Below are 22,062 nucleotides of genomic sequence, written 5' to 3' on the forward strand. Positions count from 1 at the left end.
TTAAAAGGAAGACACTAGAATTAAGAGGGATTGCAAAAGCTTCTTGTAGAAACAGTATGGCCAGGAGGAAGATATGAAAAGGGAGAAAATTCCAGGCATGGGAGACAGCAAGAGAAAATGCCAGAAGTTGGGAGATAAGAGTGTCTTATTCATAGAACGGCAGAGTCCAGTATCACTAATGATAGCTAATATTTATGCAACAGCTACCATGTATCAGGTACTATGCTAAGTACTTTACAAATCATATTTCATTGGATTCTCACAACTACCTGGGTGTTAGTGCTATTATTATTCCCACCTTGCATATGAAAATCTGAGGAAAACACAGAGTAATTGAGTTGCCTAAGGTCATATAGGTAATACGTGTCTGAAATGGAATTTGAACTTAGGTCTTCCCAATTCCAGGTCCAACAATCTATCTACTGCACCATGTAAATGCCTAAAACAATTTTATCTATGTTAAGAACAACAAGGTCTATCCAGAAAAGTAGGAAATACACAGTCTGCAGAAGCAAACAAAAACCATAGCTACTCAGGAAATGAATTATTTTGATAAAGAGGAAAAGAGAGAATCACCTATAGGGTGTAGGTAGATAGTTGCAAAGAGGACATCAATCAATCAATCAACAAGTATTATTGCTTACTAAGCATCCATTATATGTCTGGGACTGTATTAGATATTGAGCTTGCAAATTAAATTTGAAAAATTATACAGTTGGCTATGGAGTCAACATGGTGGAATAGAAGCAGGACCTCCCTGTGGCTCTGGCTTCTACCTTCCCCAATCCATGTAAAAAGGGGACTCTAAAAAAATTTTGGAGGTGCTGAACCTACAAAATGACACAGAGAAGCTAAGCTCCCACTAAGGACAGCCCCACAGGCCAGCAGTAATCGGCCAGTGAAGCGCTCTGGGAGCTAGGCCCAGACCCACACTGAGCCTTTAGCCCCAGTGTGGGCCTGACTAGCCGCTGGCCAGAGAGACTCCAGATCAGCAGCAGCTATAGCCGATTCCAGATTTATCAACACATAGATGTAAAGGACAAAGTGAGAGGTCAGTGTAGTCTGGAGTTTGGGATCCAGGAAGTGGAAGTGCATGCTTTTGCCCCCAGAGCAAGAAGCTGCTGAGACACTGGCACAGCCAGCCAGTGCCACGTGGCATCTTCAGCTCCTGGTCTGCAGAGTGTAGGGGGAACAAGCACCAGTCTGACAGGTAATTGCTCTTGCTTTAACCTGCTTGGATGTGGATTGCAGTCTAGGGTGAAGGTCCTGGGGTGTGTGTCCAGCTTGCCAGAGCATGTGGAGACCTCAGAGAGGGCATCCATTTAATACCTCTGGCAGATGAGAAAACCCCAGCATTTGGGACGAAAGCTCCCCTGTCTGGTGGAAGTCCTACTGTGGCAAAAAGCCCAGGAGTCAAGTGACTGAGGGGTGACATGACCAGGCAAAGGAAGCAAAGGAAACAGAAGATTCCAACATTAGACTCCTATTTTGGGGACAAAAAGGAGCAAAGCATGGAACAAGAGCAAAACAGTGAAGTCAGAACTCCTGCACCAAAAGCTTCAAAGGAAAATAAGAGCTAGTTACAGGCCATAGAGGACCTTAAGAAGCAGATAAGAGAAGTGGAGGAAAATTGGGAAGAGAAATGAGAATGATGCAAGAAAATTATGAAATGAGAGTCAACAACTTGACTGAGGAACATAACACCTTAAAAAATAGACTAACTCAAAATGGCAAATGAGGCTCAAAAAGGCAAAGAGGAGAAGAATGCCTTAAAAAGACTAATTTGCCAGATGGAAGAAGAAGCTCAAAAGCTCAATGAGGAGAATCATGGCTTCAGAATTAGACTGGAGTAAATGGAAGCTAATGACTTGATGAGAAATGAAGATGCTGTTAAACAGATCCAAACAAATGAAAAAATAGAAGGTAATGTGAAATATCTCATGGGAAAAACCACTGACCTGGAAAATAGATCCAGGAGAGAGAATTTAAAAATTATTGGACTACCTGAAAGCCATGATCAAAGTAAGAATATAGAAATCACCCTCCAGGAAGTTCTCAAAGAAAACTGCCTTGATGTTATTGAACCAGAGGGCAAAATAGAGGTTAAAAGAATCCACCGATCACGTCCTGAAAAATATCCCAAAAAGAAAACTCCTAGGAATATTATAGCCAGGTTCCGGAATTCCCAGATTAAGGAGAGAATATTACAAGCAGCCAGGAAGAAACAATTTAAATATTGTGGAAACATAATCAAGATAACCCAGGATCTGGCAGCTTCTGCACTGAGGGATCGAAGGGCTTAGAACATGGTATTTTGGAGGGCAAAGGAGCGAGGATTAAAACCAAGAGTCACCTACCCAGCAAAACTGAGTATCATGTTTCAGGGGAAAATATGGTCATTCAGTGTAATAGAGGACTTTCAAGCATTCTTGTTGAAAAAACCATAGTTGAATAGAAAATTTGACATTCAGATACAAGAAGCATGAGAAGGTAAACAGGGAAAAGAAATCATAAGGAACTTATCAAAGTTGAACTATTAACATTCCTACATGGAAAAACAATAATTGTAACTTATGAAACCTTTCTCTGTGGTTGAAGGGAATATATATATACATATATATATATATACATATATATATATATATATGAGGGTTTATGGGCATATGTTTACAGGTATACATAGATAGAGGGCCAGGACCAATTTAACAGGAAGGGATGATACTTAAAAGGTGAAATTAAGAGGTGAGAGGGGAATATAATAAGAGGAGATGGGGAGAGACAGAATGGGGTAAACTATCTCATATCGAAAAGGCAAGGGAAAATGGTAACAATGGAAGGGAAGAATAGAAAGGCAAAAGGGAATGGGTCAACCTTATTCCCATTGAATTTGGCTTGAGGAGGGAATGAAATACACACTAAATAGGGTATCTCACCCTACAGGAGAGTAGGGAGGAAGGGGATGAGAGGGGGGATGATGGATGGGAGGGCAGGCTGGGGGGGAGGGAAGTTGGAAGCACCCACTTTTGAAAAGGGATGGCATCAAAGTAGAGATTAGAACAACTGGGAGGTGGGATATGAGGGAGAGAAATATAGTCAGTCTTTTACAATATATCTACTATGTTATTGTTTTGCATTAGCCACACATGTACAACCTATACTGAACTGCTTATCTTCCCAGTAAGGGTGGGTGACAAGGGAGGAAGGGAATGAATCTGGAATTCAAAGTTTTAAAACCAAATGTTTAAATATAAATATATATACACTATTATTAATACTATTTTACATTTTATTGGAAAATAAGATATACAGGCACTGGGGCATAGAGATTCACTGGAAAAGTCGAAGGGATTATGGGAGAAGATATGGGAGAGAGCAGATTGGAGGAGGGGACATCCTGTGGGACTGCTATTTTGGGGAGGTGGGTAGCGGAAAAACGGGGAGAAAATTTGCAACTCAAAATCTTGCAGAAATTAATGATGTAAATCAGAAGTTAATAAAGCATTTGAAAAAAAATAAAAAATGATACAGTCCCTACCCTAAAGGAGATTAGATTAATTACTAGGATTACTATGTCAATCATGTTTGAGAGAACCTGTTTTTTACTAAGAACACTCTGCTGTCTTTTGGAGTCCTATGCAATCAGTACAATGACATCAAATGCATGTATCTGTAGTACATTATATTAATCACAACAACCAATAGTATCATACTTTTAAAGAATGTAAATAAGATGGAAGAAAGGACAGGTGCCTATGAATAGATACAAAGAGGATAGTTCCAAAATAATAGTGTCAGCCACACTAAGGGTACATGTGCTGAGGACAACAAAAATATTGTTTATAGCTATGTCATGTGTGAGGGCAGAATGAAAAAGAATTGAACTCCATTTGAGGGTGGATAGGACAACAATAACATATGATGGTGAGAAAGCTGAAATATTAAACTCTTAATTTGTGCCTATTTTCATATCTAAAGATACTTTTAGTCTGGGAAGAATAGAATGAAAATCATTAACTGAGAATTCGAAACAGAAGATAAGGATAAAATGATACATCTAACTGCTCTCAATAAGTTTAAGTCACCAAGGTCTGACAAACTATATTACAGAGTTCTAAAAAAACTAACACATGTGATTTCTGAGTCGTTGTCAAGAAAAACTAACATTTACAGCACTTTAGGGAGGGAATTATGACATTCACATGTATACAGATAAGAAAAAATCAAATACAAGATAGGGAGTGATAGCAACAAAGGCAGTCTAGATTGGTATGAAGAGAGAGAAAACACTTTCAGTGGTTGACTAGGGAAGATTTCATCAGGGAAGTGGAGCAAGAACTGAGTTTTACAGGAAGATCCTAATTCTGAAAGGTGGAGTTAGAAGGAACTTTATTCTAGTATTCCAGTATGGATGAGAGTTGAATGAAATAAAGTTGGAAAGGTAGGAGCCAATATTGGGCTAATGAGTCTATAACTTATTTGAGGAGGAAGGGCAGGAGAATGAAGAAGACTGGGGTAGGTGAAAAAGTTTGGTGTAGTAGATATAATATGCCTATGTATCAGTCCAATATTGTCAAGCTACCAGGCTACTCTTATGGGAAGAATGGAGAGATGTGGGTTATAATGGTAAAATTAGGTAGATATTTAAAAGGTTGAATTATAGGACCAAAAGAACAGACATTAATCAGCTGATACCAACTTAAAGCAAAATCTGTATACAGTTCAGTCTCCTAGGAATATATCCTTGGTCCTGAGCTATTCAACATTTTTCATTGATAATTTGGATGTAGATATTCTTGTCAAATGTGTAAAGACGGGGGGGGGGGGAGTTGGGGGGGTAGAGCCAAGATGGCAGAGTAAAAGCAGGAACTTGCTTGAGACCCTTATTCAACCACCTCCAATACCTGTAAAAAATTATTCTAAACAAATTTTAGAGCTACAGAACCCACAAAGTGACAGAGAAAAATAAATCTCCTGCTGAAGGCAGCCTGCCTGGCAGGCCAACAGGAAGGGTCTATAGCACTGGGCTGGGAGCAGAGTGCAGGTCTACGTGAGCCATGCAGGCCCAGACTGGCCAGAGCAGACTTCAGGAGAGTGAATTACCTGAAGCTGTTGCAGTTTCCAGACTTCTCAACCCATAAACACCAAAGAGAAAGTAAAAGGTCAGTGGGGAACCCTGTTGATCCAGGGTGCAAGAAGAGCATGGTCTGGCCCCTGGCCCTGGGGCAAGAAGTGGAGGAGTTGGGGCAGCTGCTGTGTGGCTGCCTCTGGAGCTCCTGGCCTGCAGATTGTAGGGGGACCAAGCAACCATTCAGAGGGTAACTGCTCTTACTTTGATCTCCTTGGATCTGAGTCACAGTCTTAGGTGCTGGTCCTGGGGTGAGGAACTCCAATGTCCCAGAGCTTGTGGTGGCTGTAGAGAGGGTGCCCTCCTTATAGCTCTGACAACAGCTCTTATAATAACTGTGAAAACCCCAGAAATTTGGGACACAGCTCTCTCCAATCTGGAAGCAGAGTTCTACCATGGCAAAGAGCTCAAAAGTCAAGTAATTGGCTGGCAAGATGAGCAAACAGAGGAAGCACAGTCAGACTACAGAATCCTTTTTGGGAGACAAGGGGGATCAAAACATGTAACCAGAAGACGACAACAAAGTCAAAATTTCTGCATCAAAAGCTTCGAAAAATATGAACTAATTACATGCCATAGAGGAGCTCAAAAAGGATTCTAAAAATCAAGTAAGAGAAGTAGAGGAAAAATTAGGAAGAGAAATTAAAATGATATAAGAAAAGCATGAACAGAAAGTCAACAGCCTGACTGAAGAAAATAATACCTTAAAAATAGACTGACTCAAATGGCAAAAGGGACCCAGAAAGCCAATGAGGAAAAAAAAATGTCTTTAAAAGCTAAATTGGCCAGATGGAAAAAAAATTCAAAAACTCACTTAAGAGAATAATTCGTTCAAAATTAGATTGGAACAAATGGAAGTTAATGACTTTATGAAAAATTAAGATACTATAAAACAGATTCAAACAAATGAAAAAAAAATAGAAGGCAATGTGAAATATCTCATTGGACAAAACAATGACCTGGAAAAAGGATCCAGGAGAGATCACTTAAAAATTATTGGACTACCTGAAAGTCATGATCAAAAAAAGAGCCTAGAAATCATCCTTCAAGAAATTCTCAAGGAAATTTGCCCTGATATTCTAGAACCAGAGGGCAAAATAGAAATAGAAAACACTCACCAATTGCCTCTTGAAAAAGTTCCCTAAAAGAAAACTCCAAGGAATATCATAGCCAAATTCTGGAGGTCAAGGAGAAATCCAGGTCAAGGATAAAATATTACAAGTAGCCTAGAACAAACAATTTGAGTATTGTGGAAACACAATTAGGATATTAATGGACCGAAAGGACTGGAATATTCCAGAGGTCAAAGGAGCTAGGATTAAAACCAAGAATCACCTACCCAGCAAAAAATGAACATAATATCTCAGGGGGAAATATGGTCATTCAATGAAATAGAGGACTTTCAAGCATTCTTGAAGAAAAGAACAGAGCTAAACAGAAAATTAGTCTTTCAAATATAAGAAGCAAGAGAGGCATGAGCAGGTAAACAGGAAAAAAGAAATCATAAAGAACTTATTAAAGTTGAAGTATTTACATTCCTACATGGAAAGACAATAACTGAAACTCATGAGACTTTTCTCAGTATGAGGATAGTTGAAGGGATTATATATGTATATATATGAATAAATACATATGTATGTATGTATAGGAGGATATATGTGTATAGAAATATGTGAGTGTGGATAAATGTTTGTACATGTATACCTAGACAGAGGGCACAGGATCAGTTGAACAGGAAGGGATGATATCTAAAAAATAAAATTGAGGTGAGAGGGGAATATATTGGGAGAAGGAAAAAGGGAGAGATAGAATATAGTAAATTATCTCATATAAAAGAGGCAAGAGAAAATTGTTACAATGGAGGGGAAAAGCTGGAAGGTGAAAGGGAATGTGTCAACCTTACTCTCATTGAATTTGGCTTAAGGAGGGAATAACATACACACTTAATTAGGTATCGTACCCTACAGGAAAGTAGGGGGAAAGGGGATAAGAGGGGAAATGATAGAAGGGAGGTCAGATTGGGGGAGAGGGTAGTTAGAAGCAAACACTTTTGCAAAGGGAAAGGGTCAAAGTAGAAAATAGAATATTTTGGGGATGGGAGAGGATGGAGGGAAATATAGCTTTTCACAATATAACTACTATGGAAACATTTTGCATAACTACATGTATACAAACTATATTGAATTGCTTGTCTTCCCAGTAGGGGTATGTAAGGAGGGAAGAAGGGAAAGAATCTGTAAATCAAAGTTTTAAAAACAAATGTTAAAAAAAATTGTTTGGTTTTTTTTACATGCAACTGGGAAATAAAACATACAGGCACTGGGGTATAGAAATCCATCTTGCCATACTAGAAAGTTAGAGTGAAATGGGGGAGGATATAAGAGAGAACAGATTTGGGGAAGGGGTATTCAGTAGGCTTGCTTTCTTGGGGTGGGGAGTAGGGGAAAGACGGGGAGAAAATTTGTAACTCATAATCTTGTGGAAATGAAAACTGAAAACTAATAATAAATAAATAAATTGGAAAAAATGTGTAAAAACACAAAACTGGGAAAGCTAACCCATTGGAACACAAGGGTAAGAGCATCTTGATTGGTTAAAATAAAAGACTGAGTCAATTTAATAGAAATAAATGTAAAACTCAAAGGTTTATAGATTTGGAATTTGAAGGGACTTTAGAGGACACATAGACTAACCCTTTCATTTTACTGATAAAAAACCTGGAACCAGAGAGAATAAATGATTTTCCCAAGGTTGTACATGTAGAAAGTGGCAGAGTAAGGATTTGTATATAGGTCCCCTAATGTTAAATGCTAAATCTTGACACTGCACCAAACTGTCTCTTATAAATTCTATACTTGTATTTAAACAAACAAAAATTTTCCAAGTACAAAATGAATGAAGCATCACAACAGTACCTGTGAACAAGACCTGGAAATTTCAACAGACTTCAAGAGTTATGTGATTCAACAATGTTATATTGCAAGCAAAAACCTTAGTTCCATCCAAGGCTGTTTGGGGCCTACATATATGGAGTGCTGTGTCCAATTCTGGACATCAAATTTTATGAGAGACGTTGACAAACTGGAGGATATCCTAAAGTGATAATGAGGGGAGATAGGTAAACATGCCATAAGTGGATGGGTCAAAAGAACTCAAGATAGTTAGCCGGGCGAAGAAATGGCACAGGGAGTCATGATGAATGACTAAATTAATGAAAAAAAATTAAGTACTTAACTATATGCCTTGCATTGAGAATAAAGCCACCAGTCGTAAAATGTACAGTTTACTGGAGACCATAGATATGTGAGAGGGTAGTTATAAAAATGGCAAATGGAATAGGATAGTCTGTCTTTTTGAGAGGCAAAGGACATATTCTTTTAACTAGAATTTTTAAAGAGAGTTGTTGAAGAAAAGCGGTAAGGAGGGTACATATGGGAAGATAGAAGAGAGAAAAAAATGGCCAGGTGAAGATGAAGTTGAATGGTATTTGCAGAACTGTTAGACTTGTTCTTATTAAAAACACAAGGCAGAACTAGGAGAAAAAGGCAGAAATAGCATAGAGACAGACTTGGGCACGATGCGAGAAAATAATTTGCTAAACAAAAATGAAATAAGCAACCTTAGGTGGTCCCAAGTTCCCTCATAATGGTGATCGCAAAGCAGAGGCTGGATTTTATTAGAATGTCAATATCAATGCCAATGATGTTATTAGAAAGTATTCCTGATCAAAATAGGCCTGGATGGACTTTGACAGTCCATCTAAATTTTATATTCCATGATTCTGAATCTTCAGAAATGGTTTATTTACTTGTTGGCTTTTGGTTGAAGTCAGAGTTTTGGATTCTGTATGAAAAGGATCATACTCCACATACAAAATTTTAAAAAATGCAATACTCAAATTGCAAAAATTATTAACAAATTTAAATAACCCACTTGACTTTGTTCTTAGATTTTCACAGTTATTCAGAGCATCTCCTTAAAGAATTACTACATCACTACTCCAACCAGCTTTCAATAGTCTTCCAAACATTGATAAGCAAAGTGCATTAAAATGATTTTGTCATAAGATAAAAACATGAGTTACCATGAAATGAGCACTGAATCTTATGTAAATGATAAAGCACAAGATTTGCTAGAATTATTTAAAGTATGACAGAAATATATGGCAAGACATTAGGAAACTGGATGGAGAGCATCATATAATGAATAATTCCTTCCACCTGGCACTTACATCCAGTGATAACTTGAGAAAATGAGCACAGCTGTGGGAATGGGTGATTACTACAGCTTAGAGAAGAAGCAATTAACACACTCTCTCAAACTTTCTTTTTTCATGCTGGGCTGGATGATACATCTATATAAATAGTGGCCCAAATATATTACCTACTAGATTTTCCTTGATACAAGAAAATTCAGGAGGGGTATCTGAATTACTCTTAGTAGACAGATAATTCAAATAAAGGATCATTAAATATTAAACCATCTGTCAGCTGATAAAACATATTACTTATGTAATTAGTCTTTAGTAATGTCTTTCCCCAATGATGCATCATTATTGTTTGATGGTGACTTGGGGTCAAAGGTTTTGACAGCTAAGCATAGACTGACACATCCCAAACGAAGGCGATATAGCTTTAGCTATGAATCTCAAAGAACATCAGGGCAAAAGTAGCCTGCCCAAGTTTGGAAAGGCACACAACCAGAGATGATGTTTTTGTCCTAAGCATATAATAAGACTGTATATTAAAGGCACTGTAGAGTAGCAATCTGTTTTGGTTGAAGGTATACGTATATTGAAGAGATCATAGATCTTTGGAAGAACTAAAGATATAAAAGTCAGTGAGGACTAATTTGTTAGAAGTAAGAAAAGTAAGATTCCCCAGGTTTCTGATATTTCATTACATATATAAATACAGGAGTAAACACATTCAATGGCATTTTTAAATTGGGTAAATGAAAAATCGCATTAAGAAGTAACAAAGTGATAATAGAAAGTAGCAAATAAGTGCAAAGAGGTGTCAATTATTACTGTCTTTGATAGAGTATTCCTCTCTAGCTCCAACCTCCAAAAATGATTTTTAAAAAATCCATTATTTCTAGTCTTACTACCAAATCAGACAAATCTGAACAAACTAATGACACAACAATTTCTTAAGCCTTTGGTATTACATCTTAGTGAAAGTGTCCTTGGCAAAACAGGCTCTATTTCTCAGAAGGCTCAGAAATACCTTGAAAAGATAATCGTTCTATTGAGAAAGTATTGTACTATAAGAATTAGGTTTTAAAGAGGTCCCAAAATATGCTTTACTACCAGAATAATCTCCAATTGAAAACATGTGAAAGGAAGCCATTTGAACAATAGTTAATAATAGATTGGGCAATAATGAAATAAATATTTAAAAATCAAACCGATATGATGCCAGATTCCATGTGAATCGGCATATCAGTCTGAAAATCACAAGACCAGGAATTTATAACAGAAATCTGAATAAATATTAACCTAAATCTTTTTTTTTTAGCTTTTTGTTTGTTCTTTTTTTTTTTGGTGTGACAAAATTTATTGGTACCTAGAAGGCAAGGTATGGATAAGAGGGGAAGTACTAAATGGAAGCTGGACTGTGTCAAGACAGATAATCTTAGTTAAGGGATGATGGAGAAGGGGGACAGGCTCCATTTTTCAGTAGATCATTCCTTTTGTGTCTCCCCTGGGCTTCTTGGTCTTCTCAAACGTCTTCAGGATGATATCATACAATACAGCACAAGTATTTCGGATCTCCATGACCATCAGTCTTGTCTCCCCATACCATGATTCATCCAATTTGTGAACCAGCTGTCAGTAGTCAACCACATGTGGCTGCTTTGCTGCTTTAGCCCCTGCATCACCCTTATCAGAGAAGTACTGTGAGATCTTGGTGTGGAAGCCATGCAGCTTAGTTCTGAGTGCAGTCATCAGCTCAAGTAACTTCTCCTGGACAGCTACTCCAAAGGTGTTTCCATCCTCAATTCAGGACACCTGTAGCTGCAGACACATGGAAACCAGGTTGAGGTGTTCTTTCACATTTTTGATCTCAGGCTTCAATTGCCCCAGAAGGACTTAAATCTTCTCACTGCAGCTTACAAGCCCACAAGGAGGACCTTTATCTTCATCTTCCTCTTTTTTCTTTCCATACCTATCATCTTTCTCTTCTTGTTTCCAGTGCTCTTCCTTCTCTTTTTATTTGTCTGGGTCACGGACTGGGATGTCCACAGGGGCCTTTAGGAGACTCAAATCAGTCTCATTCAGAGATGGGTTCTTTAAGAACTCATCCAGCTCTGAAATCTTCTCTGGGAAATAGGTTCCAAGTAGGATCTGTGCCTGAGCACATAACTCCTTTCTGAACAAATCTACCTTAGCTTAGGCTTCAGGTCTGATACTGAAGGGGGTTAAGGCATCAGATGGAGCAGTGAGACAGGAGCAAGGAGAAAGCTATTTGTTCTCTTTTTAAATTATTTTCTCTCTCTCTACTGTACCCACTAAGTTTTCTCCCTCAGTACTTCCATCATCTGGATCCAGCAAATCCTTTCTTTCTTGCTTTGAAATGACTCTAACCTCACCCTTGGATTGTTCTAAGAAAATCCCAAACTGCTCTCCCTAATGATTTCCTCTTTTGAGTACAAGTAATAGTGCTGAATTTGTCATCATTCTTTCATCCAAGTGTCTGCCTACTACCAATGGCCTCAGGTAAAAATTTTTTCTTTTGCAAAAAAAGTATTCCATAATACCCTACCACCCCATATTCTGTCTTTAACCCTTTTTCTTTGCTACATATAACTAGGTCCAATGAGTCAACTCAGAGTTCTCTGGAAAACCTGTTCTCATATTATTGCTTTATACTTAGGACATATCCCTGAATGTGTGGAAAAGAGAGGTGATCTGTTCTTGTTGCAAGTCTGCAAGAATTAGGTGGAAATCTGAGTGCTATATTGGCAATTCTAAGAAATTGAAAGAATCAGAAAAGGGCTTGAATGCACAAGTACTGATAGAAAGACATAGTTGAAAATTTCACAGGAAGAGAAGATACTAAAGGCAAAGATTTGTGCTACTAGAGGGAATTAGGTGTATAAGTATGTTACAAAGTGGTATAAATGGTGAATGCTGAATCAGGAAAACCCATAGTCAAATTCTACCTAACTCACTAGCTTGTGGGACCCATTGGGCAAATCACTGAAGTTCACTAAACTTCAGTTTCTTCTCATCTGCAAAATGGGAATAATAATAGAACCCATGTCAGATGGTCGTTGCAAGAATCAAATGAAACAATATATGTAAAGAACTTTGCAAATCTTGAAATGGTATATAAATGCTTGATGTTATTAGTATTATTGGTATTAGTATTAGTACCAGTAATAGTTGCAATAGCAGTAGTGATAGAATAATGGATTCCAGATGAGAATTTTCTTTTTCATTTATATAAACTACTCATTCATTTAATTATTTTAGTTTGCTAATCTCTCTCTCCCATTATTCTCCTCCCACATTCAGGAGATCTTAAAAAATGAAAAAGAAAGCCCTAAATACATAGCTGCATAGTCTGGCAAAAAAAATTGAATAAAATAAAATCCTTCATTGGCCATACTTGAAGTACATTTTTTATAATCAACCATTGATATCGTAGAAGCTAAAGGTAAATTATGGTCTGGAATCAAATAGTAACACCTAAATGCTATTATGGGCATTTTAATTGGATTTTTTTTCATTTCTCAAGTGTCAAATGTTTTTTGCTTAGATTTCTATATAATTTTTAATCACCACATCAAAGTCAATTAATATCTACACCCTCTGTCTCAGTTTACTCCTCCTAATTGCCCTGAGATACAAGTTCTTAAGAGTTATAAGTATTATCTTCTCGTGAAGTGATATAGTTTAAACTTATTGAATATCATATTTTATTTTCTTTCCTATTTATCTTTTTACGCTTCTCTTGAGTCTTGTATTTGAAAATCAAATTTTCTGTTCAGCTCTGGTCTTTTCATCAGGAAAGTATGAAAGTCCTCTATTTCACTGAATGTCGTCCATCTTTTCCCCTGGAAAATTATGCTTAGTTTTTCTGGTAGTTAATTCTTGGTTGTAATCAAAGCTCCTCTGCTTTCTGGAATGTCAAATGCCAAGCCCTCAGATCCTTTAATGTAGAAACTGCCAAATCCAGTGTAATCCTAACTGTGGCACCTTGATATTTAAATTGTTTCTTTATGGCTTCTTAGAGTATTTTTTCCTTGACCTGGTAGTTCTGGAATTTGGCTACAATATTCCTTGGGGTTTTCATTTTGGGATCTCTTTCAGGAGGTGATCATTGGATTCTTTAAATGCCTATTTTACCCTCTGGTTATAAGATATCGGGGCAGTTTTCCTTGATAATTTCTTTAAAGATGCTGTTCAGCCTTTTTTCCTTTTTTTTTTTTTTTTGATCATGGCTTTTAGGTAGGGCAATGATACTTAAATTTTCTCTCCTGGATCTATTTTCCATGTCAGTTGTTTTTCCAATGATGTATTTTACATTTTCTTCTATTTTTCCATTGTTTTGGTATTTTTGGAATAATTCTTGATGCCTGATAGAGTCAGTTTCTACTTGCCCAATTCCAATTTTTAAAGAATTGTTTTCTTCAATTAGTTTTTGAACCTCCTTTCCATTTGGCCAATTCTATTTTTAAAGAAGTCGTTATCATCTGTATTTTTTCCCATTTGGCCAATTCTATTATTTAAGGAATTATTTTTTTCAGTCAATTTTTATGACTTCTAAACTGTTGACTTTTTCTATAATTCTCTTACACAACTCTTATTTTTTCCACATTTTTCTTCTACTTGATTTTTAAAATCCTTTTCAACCTCTTCCAAGAGGACTTTTTAAGCTTGAGACCAATTCATATTCCCTTTTGAGGCTTTGCATGTAGGCATTTTGACATTGTTTTCTTCTTCTAAGTTTATATTTGGCTCTTCCCTGTCACCATAGTACATTTTTATGGTCAGGGCTCTATTTTGTTTTTTTCTTATTTTTAAAAGTTGAGCTCTGCTCCTAAGGCGCAGGGGGCACTGTCCTAAGCTTCTTGTGCTATCTATGCTGCGGCTTTTGGGGCTGGTGGCTTGCCCAGTACCCTAGGGTAGCCCAGCCTAGTCATGCCTGCTGTGCCCTAAGCTCCAGGATTGGCCCTTTGATTGCTGTGCTGGCTTCACAGCTGGCTTGCTGTGCCACTAGTCTGCGTAGCCCAGACCATAGGGCCCTGGTTGCTGATCTGTACTCTGGCTAACAGCCTCCCACTGCTTGCCTGAACACTGCCTGTACTGGGCTCCACTACCGTTTTACCCAAGTGAAACAGACCTTTCCTAAAGTCTTTCTAATATATCTTGGGCTGGAAAATTGTTTTACTCCATCTTCTTGTTGATTCTATTGTTCCAGAATTATTTTAGAGGCTTGATTTAATGCTGTTTCCAAGAAACTGGGGAAACCTCAGGCAACTTTCTGGATATTCTCTGCCATCTTGAGGTGGGCTCCCTTAGATTTCTATATTTATGCTTTTAATGAGGCAATGAAAATTACATGAATCCAAGCGAAAGTCAACACTGTGTAGAGGACCACAGGCCAGTGGGACTCTGACCCTGAAGGCTGAACAAGCCCTCTCAGGTGTCTGGCCTGCTGATGGGCCTGGATCAGTTCCCCATCTCCCAATAAAGAGTTCAAACACACAGGTGTGAGGATTATGTCCTCAAGATAAGTTTGGCATATGCACCCATGGCCTGGGAACAAAGAAGTGTGCAATGAACTCAGGAGAAAACAATTAGGAAGGAGATTCATGGCTCTATAAAGCTTGTGCCTGGAAGAATAAACATTAGCTCTCTACTTTCACCATTCCAGGCCTGCTATTTTTATGCACCCACTTGCAACCTCTGGATACTGATTCTTTCTCAGCCCTGCTTGGCAATGACAGGGCTCCCACACTTTTGCAGCCCTGCTGCAGGACAGCAGGGCTCCCCACAACTGGATCCCCACCATAACATTTAAATATGTATCTTAATAGTTTACATCTACCTAGCACTTTGCAAATATGAAGTGCTTAAATCACAGCATCTCATTTGATCCTTATAACAAGCATAGAAGGTAGTCAATGCAGTATTCTCACCATTTTACAGATAAAGAAAGTATAGTGGAGGAAAGTTAAACGATTTGCCCAAGGGAACAGGGTTAAGAAGTAGCAATGAAACTTTTAGATTCTATATCTGATTCAAGCTAATTAAATCAAGTTTGTTTATCCAGAGGCAGGGAAAGAAGGAATAGATGGAATTAGAGGCAGTTACAGTGACTGATGAACTTCCAAGATTCCAGCAGATATTAACAAAAAAGTCCAAGGTTTTGATTTCTTTGGGGGGGGGGGGTTCATCTTACCTATGTCAAGGGACCCCTTAATATCCCTTAACACCTACTCCTGCCTTGTATATATTCAGAGGTGATTGAGGTCTAGATTAGTGTATCTGTAAGAAGTTCTAACTCCTTGTGTCTACTTCAGTATAAAAGCATGTAGCCCCTTATAGGTGCAGGCCATCTGGAACAAGTACAGTGCCTGGATGGCACAAGCAAAAGGGTTATAGCTATGTATATTTCTTTAATTCCTTAAATCAAGTGAGGGAGGTAACCCCAGATGGCTGTGATGAAAGGCAGACGTGTTTTATACCCTTTCACCAGAATGTCCCCAAAAATGATTTGTAAACAATAAACTTTGCAGTTAGATCAACTTAACCTTGAAATCCCAACCCTAACTGAAATCAAGTGGTCTCTTCATTATTCTATAGCTTCCTTCATAAACTGGAAAAAATAATTGCAGGTATCTCTACACTACCCGTTCTACAACAACAATGCTGATGATGTCAAGTAGCAATTTTCAGGTGCTGGAATACTGGCAGACATTGACTGTCAGACCCATTTGTCACTAATTGACAGGGAACTCTCAGCAATAAAAGGCTTAATACATTATTTTCCACTTAGTGCGCCTGCAAAGGTCATGTCCAGCTAGTTTGTAACACCTCTGTCCTGGGGGATGGGAGCAGTTGATGATCAAACCTATATTCAGTCCCTGTAGTGCAAAGCAGAGCAAATAGTCATCCTAGACTCTAACCAGCTGCTCTGTGCACTTATTTATGTATTAGTTCTCCAGCCTTGTCCCAGGGTGTCAACCCCTTTCTCAGGCTATTGTCTCAGTGCTTCCTCCATAAATCTCACCTCAGAGATTGTTCCACCGTCAAGAGTGATTTTCCAGCCTGCTCTCAGAATCTCAATGCTTTAGGTTCTTCCAACAATTACAGCATAACATCATATTGAATTTAACAGCCCTAAAGTACTGGGTTAGGATGGTAGGGAGAAATGAAAGCCACTGGTGAGGACTTTCAATTAGTTACAGTTTTTGCTACTTTAAACTCATCCTCTCAGTACAATGTTTTCTTGGATACCTGCCAAAAGGAAATTCTGGTCAGCCATTATATTTACTTTATGTTTTTTAAATTTCAAATTTTGAGTTTAATATTTGTCTTAGTCTGCAATATATTTTCTCTGTGAATGTCAACTTTTCCCTAAAAATGACCTCCTCCCTCAACCAGAATTTTGTAAATAATTATACATATAAAATGAATGGGCCATTTGTTAATTATTAGAGCATAACTTTAAAAAATCAACTGTTCCATTAATAACTATAACTTAGAGCAAAATTTTAAAGTTAAGAGTACCTGATTCATATTCTTCAGCTCATCAGTGAAGTTGTTCACTTGTGATAAAAGCAGAGATATGATAGATTTTCTTAAAAAACTGCACTTTCCCAATACGACCAGACTATTAGAGATGTAATGCTGCACCTGAAACTAAAAACAAAATAAGTAGGTTTCAACTCTCTGTCAAATCAAGTTAAATTAGGATTTTCAGAGTCTAGTATTGGCTCAAGATTTTGATAAATGCTATTAGGGGTACTAAAGAAGTAGTCTTGATATGGAGGTACTAGTTAAAACTAAGGAAGTGAGATTAATTATCTTTGGTGATCTCCTACACATGCTTCTAAGACTTCCATTGACTTTTTGCTGCCTATTTTTTTTCATTTTTCAAATGCTTTATTAACTTCTGATTTACATGATTTCCACCAGATTTTGAGTTACAAATTTTCTCCCCATTTTTCCCCTACCCCCCAACCCCAAAATAGCAATCCCACAGGATATCCCCTCCTCCAATCTGCTCTCTCCCATATCTTCTCCCATACCCCCTTAGACTTTTCCAGTAGGGCATGGTGGATCTCTATGCCCCAGTGTTGTATATCTTATTTCCCAATTACATGTAAAAATATTAATAATAGTATATATGTATATATATATATATGTGTGTGTGTGTATGTAATTTTAAACATTTGAATTTCAGATTCATCCCCTTCCTCCCTTGTCACCCACCCTTACTGCGAAAATAAGCAGTTCAGTATAGGCTCTACTTGTGTAGCTGATGCAAAACATTAACATAGAAAATATATTGTAAAAGACTGACTATATTTCCCTCCCTCCTATCCCACCTCCCACTTGTTCTATTCTCTACTTTGATCCCATCCCTTTTCAAAAGTGAGTGCTTCCAACTTCCCTCCCCCCAGCCTCCCTTCCATCGTCCCCCCTCTCATCCTCTTCCCCCCTATTCTCCTGTAGGGTGAGATACCATATTTAGTGTGTATGTCATTTCCTCCCCGAGCCAAATTCAATGAGAATAAGTTTAATCCATTCTCTTTTGCCTTCCTATTCTTCCCCTCCATTGAAATCATTTTCCCTTGCCTCTTCTATATGAGATAGTTTACACCATTATGTTTCTCTCCATCTCCTCTCATTATATTCCTCTCTCACCTCTTAATTTAGCCTTTTAAGTATCATTCTTTCCTATTAACTTGGTCCTGTGCCCTCTATCTATGTGTACCTGTAAACATATACACACATTCACATATGTATTCATACGCCCGTATGCCCTCCGATATAGACATATATGTGAGTGTGTGTATACACATATATATATGTATATATATGTATATATATATATATATATATATTCCCTTTCATACTGAGAAAAGCTTCATCAGTTACAATTATCATTTTTTCCATGTAGGAATGTTAGTGTTTCAACTTTGTTAAGTTCCTTATGATTTCTTTTCCCTATTTACCTTCTCAAGCTTCTCTTGCTTCTTGTATCTGTATAATCAACTCTGGTTTTTTCATCAAGAATGCTTGAAAGTCCTCTATTCCACTGAATGATGATATTTTCTCCTGAAACAGGATACTCAGTGTGCTGGGTAGGTGATTCTTGGTTTTAATCCCAGCTCCTCTGCTCGCTGGAATATCATAATTCCAGGCCCTTTGATTCCTCAGTGTAGAAGCTGCCAGATCCTGTGTTATCCTGACTGTGTTTCCACAATATTCAAATTGTTTCTTCCTGGCTGCTTGTAATATTCTCTCCTTGATCTGGGAATTCCAGAACCTGGCTATAATATTCCTAGGAGTTTTCTTTTGGGGATCTTTTTCAGAAGGTGATTGGTGGATTCTTTCAATCTCTATTTTGCCTTCTGGTCCTAAAACATCAGGGCAATTTTCCCTGAGAATTTCTTGGAGCATGATTTCTACATTCTTTTTAAATCATGGCTTTCAGGTAGTCCAATAATTTTTAAATTATCTCTCCTCGATCTATTTTCCAGGTCAGTGGTTTTTCTCATGAGATATTTCACATTGCCTTCTCTTCATTCATTTGTTTGGATCTGTTTAACAGCACCTTGATTTCTCATGAAGTCACTAGCTTCCCTTTGCTCCATTCTAAATCTGAGGGAACGATTCTCCGCATTGAGCTTTTGAGCTTCTTTTTCCATCTGGCAAATTAGACTTTTTAAGGCATTTATCTCCTCATTGCCTTTTTGAGCATCTTTTGCCAATTGAATTAGTCTGTTTTTTAAGGTATGATTTTCCTCAGTCAGGCTGCTGACTCTCATTTCGTGATTTTCTTGCATTATTCTCATTTCTCTTCCCAATTTTTCCTCCACTTCTCTTAACTACTTCTTAAGGTCCTCTATGGCCTGTAACCAACTCGTATTTTCCTTTGAAGCTTTTGGTGCAGGAGTTCTGACTTCACTGTCTTCCTCCTGTTCCATACTTTGCTCCTTTTTGTCTCCCAAATAGGAGTCTAATGTTAAAATCTTCTGTTTCCTTTGCTTCCTTTGCCTGGTCATGTCACCCCTCAGTCACTTGATGCCTGGGCTTTTTGCCACAGTAGGACTTCCACCAGACAGGGGAGCTTTCGTCCCAAATGCTGGGGTTTTCTCAGCTGCCAGAGGTATTAGTTGGGTGCCGTCTCTGAAGCCTCCACACTCTCTGGCAAGCTGGTCACACACCCCAGGACCTTCACCCTAGACTGCAATCCAGATCCAAGCAGGTTAAAGCAAGAGCGATTGCCCCTCAGACTGGTCGCTTCATCCCCCTACACTCTGCAGACCAGGAGCCGAAGATGCCATGTGGCACTGGCTGGCTGTGCCGGGGGTCTCAGCAGCTTCTCACCCCGGGGGCAAAAGCCGTGCATTCTTACTTACTGGGTCCCAAAGTCCAGACTGCACTGACCTCTCACTTTGTCCTTCAAATCTATGTATTGATAATTCTGGAAATGGCCACAGCTGCTGGTGATCTGGGGTCCCTCCAGCTGGTGGCTGGTCAGACCTGCCCTGGGGCTAAAACCTCCTGCTCACGTTGGCTGGGCTTGGCTCCCAGAGCACTGTGCTGGCCGATTCCTGCTGGCCTGCCAGTCTGTCCTCAGCGGGAGGTTAGCCTCTCTGTGTCATTTTGTGGGTTCTGCAGCTCCAAAGTTTGTTCAGAGTCCCCTTTTACGTGGATTGGGGAAGGTGGAAGCTGGAGCCGGGCGGAAGTCCTACTTCTACTCTGCCATCTTGACTCCACCCCTTTTGTTGCTTATATGCCATCCCATCAAGATGTGGCCTCTTCTGGCACTGATCCATGCTTGAAAGTTAACTTTCTTTCTCCCAATAACAGTTTCCCTTAATTCAACTGTCTTATTCAGCTATCTGAGGTACATGGAGCAGTATGCTGATTATATGTCACATTAAGATATGAATGATTCAGGGTGGCTAGGTGAAGCAGCAAGCACCTGCCCTGGAGTCAGGAGGGCATGAGTTCAAATATGGCCTCAGACACTTAACACACATACACACAAAAACTAGCCATGTGACCTTGGGAATGTCACTCAACCCCAATTGCCCTACCTTCCCCCCTAAAAAAAAATGAATGATTGATAGTTTGCTTTCTGTGTTATCCCTGCTTCTATAGAATAAAGCTCTAATTCATTTTCAATGAAATCAATATTTTTTAGTTGGGGATGCTTCCTGAAGCACCCGGCAAACCATTCACTTCACCAAGGTATACAGATAGTCCTTGTCTGCTCTAGATGAGTTTACAATAATATTTTTAAGAACAACAGGACTGTAGCATACCATTCACCATCTTTTCTTTGTACTCTCACTTTAATTGATCTTGTTTACTTCCTCAGTTCAAATTATCATCTGTATGTTGACAACTCCCAAATCTCCATCTGCAGCCTTTATCTTTCTTTTCTGAGCTCCAGACCCTCATTTCTCATGCCTAATGCCCCAATTCCTCAATAAACTATTTTCAAAAATAGCTTCCCCCCCAATTTTCTGCTGAAATTTCTCCTCCCCAAGCCCATCTTCTCCTCCCAATTTTATTATTTCTCACTGTTTCACTCTCCCAGGATTAAACCCTTGTGTTATCTCTAACCATTCCTTCTTGCTCACATCTTGTAGACAATCACAAATCAGTTATGATGACTCTTCCACCTAAGCAGTGCACATCCATCCCTTGTATTTACATTACCACATTTCTGAAGCAGGCCTTCATCATCCATCTGGGTTACTGCCTAGACCCTAGGACTTCTGGCATTTGCCCTCTCCCATTTCCTTTCCATCTTCCCAAATAGCACCACAATAAGCTTTCTCATACTTATCGTGCATCTATTCTAAAAGTCTTCAGTAGTACCCTTCCATTTATGTTTTTTTTTAATCCTTTGCTTGGCATTCAAAGCTCTTCAAAATCATCTTTCTGTTTGGGAGTGGTTGAAGAGCTGGGGTTTGGGGTAGAAAGGGAGAAAAGAGAAAGAAAGAAAAGGAGAGAGAAGGAAAGAAAATTAGGAATAGAGGAGAGAGAAAGCAAAAGCAGAGAGATGGCAGTCATGAAGGTGAGTGGTGACAAGGAAAACTGCCAAATGTCTGTGACCAATGGCTTCAACTAAATGTAGGGAGAGAATAATGATTTATGAGAGCTAGCATTTACATATTGTTTTAAGGACTTTAGAAATATCTCATTTTATTTAAATAACCCTGGGAGATATCTGCTATTATCATCCATATTTTACAGATGATGAAACTGAGGCAGATAGAGGTAAAATGACTTAACCAGGGTCACACAGGCATAAGACAACTCAGGTCTTTCTGACTGCAGATCACTGGGAGCCTAGCACTGCCCCTGTCCAAAGCTAGATGGGACAATGAAAAAAGATTGTATCTTTTGTATACAAAAGACTGTATCTGAGTGATTCAAGATAACTGTAGGCCCATGCAAAGTTGTTGACTTGGTTTGCTTAGTGGCATCAATCCAAAAGGGAGAAGGTAGTTTGTCTACTAAGCCAACGTCGCCCTTAGTCAGTGCTTTAGATTTTTTCCCACACACAGCATAGCTTCAGTTTGAATTTAACAGCCCTGAAGTGCTGGGTTAAGAAGGTAGGGAGAGATGAAAGCTATTGGTGAGAACTTTCAATTAGTTACCATTTTTACTACTTCAAACTCATCCTCTCAGTACAATGTTATCTTGGACACCTGCCAAAAGGAAATTCTGC

At 38.5% G+C, this 22,062-nt stretch overlaps 1 protein-coding gene and 1 pseudogene across 1 annotated transcript in view; both read right to left on the bottom strand.

Annotated features, from left to right (window-relative positions):
• Positions 1-22,062, bottom strand: part of MEI4 (meiotic double-stranded break formation protein 4) — a 226,131-nt gene that overhangs the window by 84,660 nt on the left and 119,409 nt on the right. Inside the window, exon 3 of the mRNA XM_069066943.1 lies at positions 16,872-17,003. Coding sequence (XP_068923044.1) covers positions 16,872-17,003 — 132 coding nt within the window. The remainder of the gene's footprint in view (positions 1-16,871; positions 17,004-22,062) is intronic.
• On the bottom strand, positions 10,652-11,573 carry LOC138145387 (proteasome activator complex subunit 1 pseudogene; annotated as a pseudogene).

Source organism: Petaurus breviceps, unplaced genomic scaffold (assembly GCF_028583685.1).
Source record: "Petaurus breviceps papuanus isolate PSGF00001 unplaced genomic scaffold, PetGlider_PUasm1.0 90734, whole genome shotgun sequence".
NCBI classification, from domain to species: domain Eukaryota; kingdom Metazoa; phylum Chordata; class Mammalia; order Diprotodontia; family Petauridae; genus Petaurus; species Petaurus breviceps.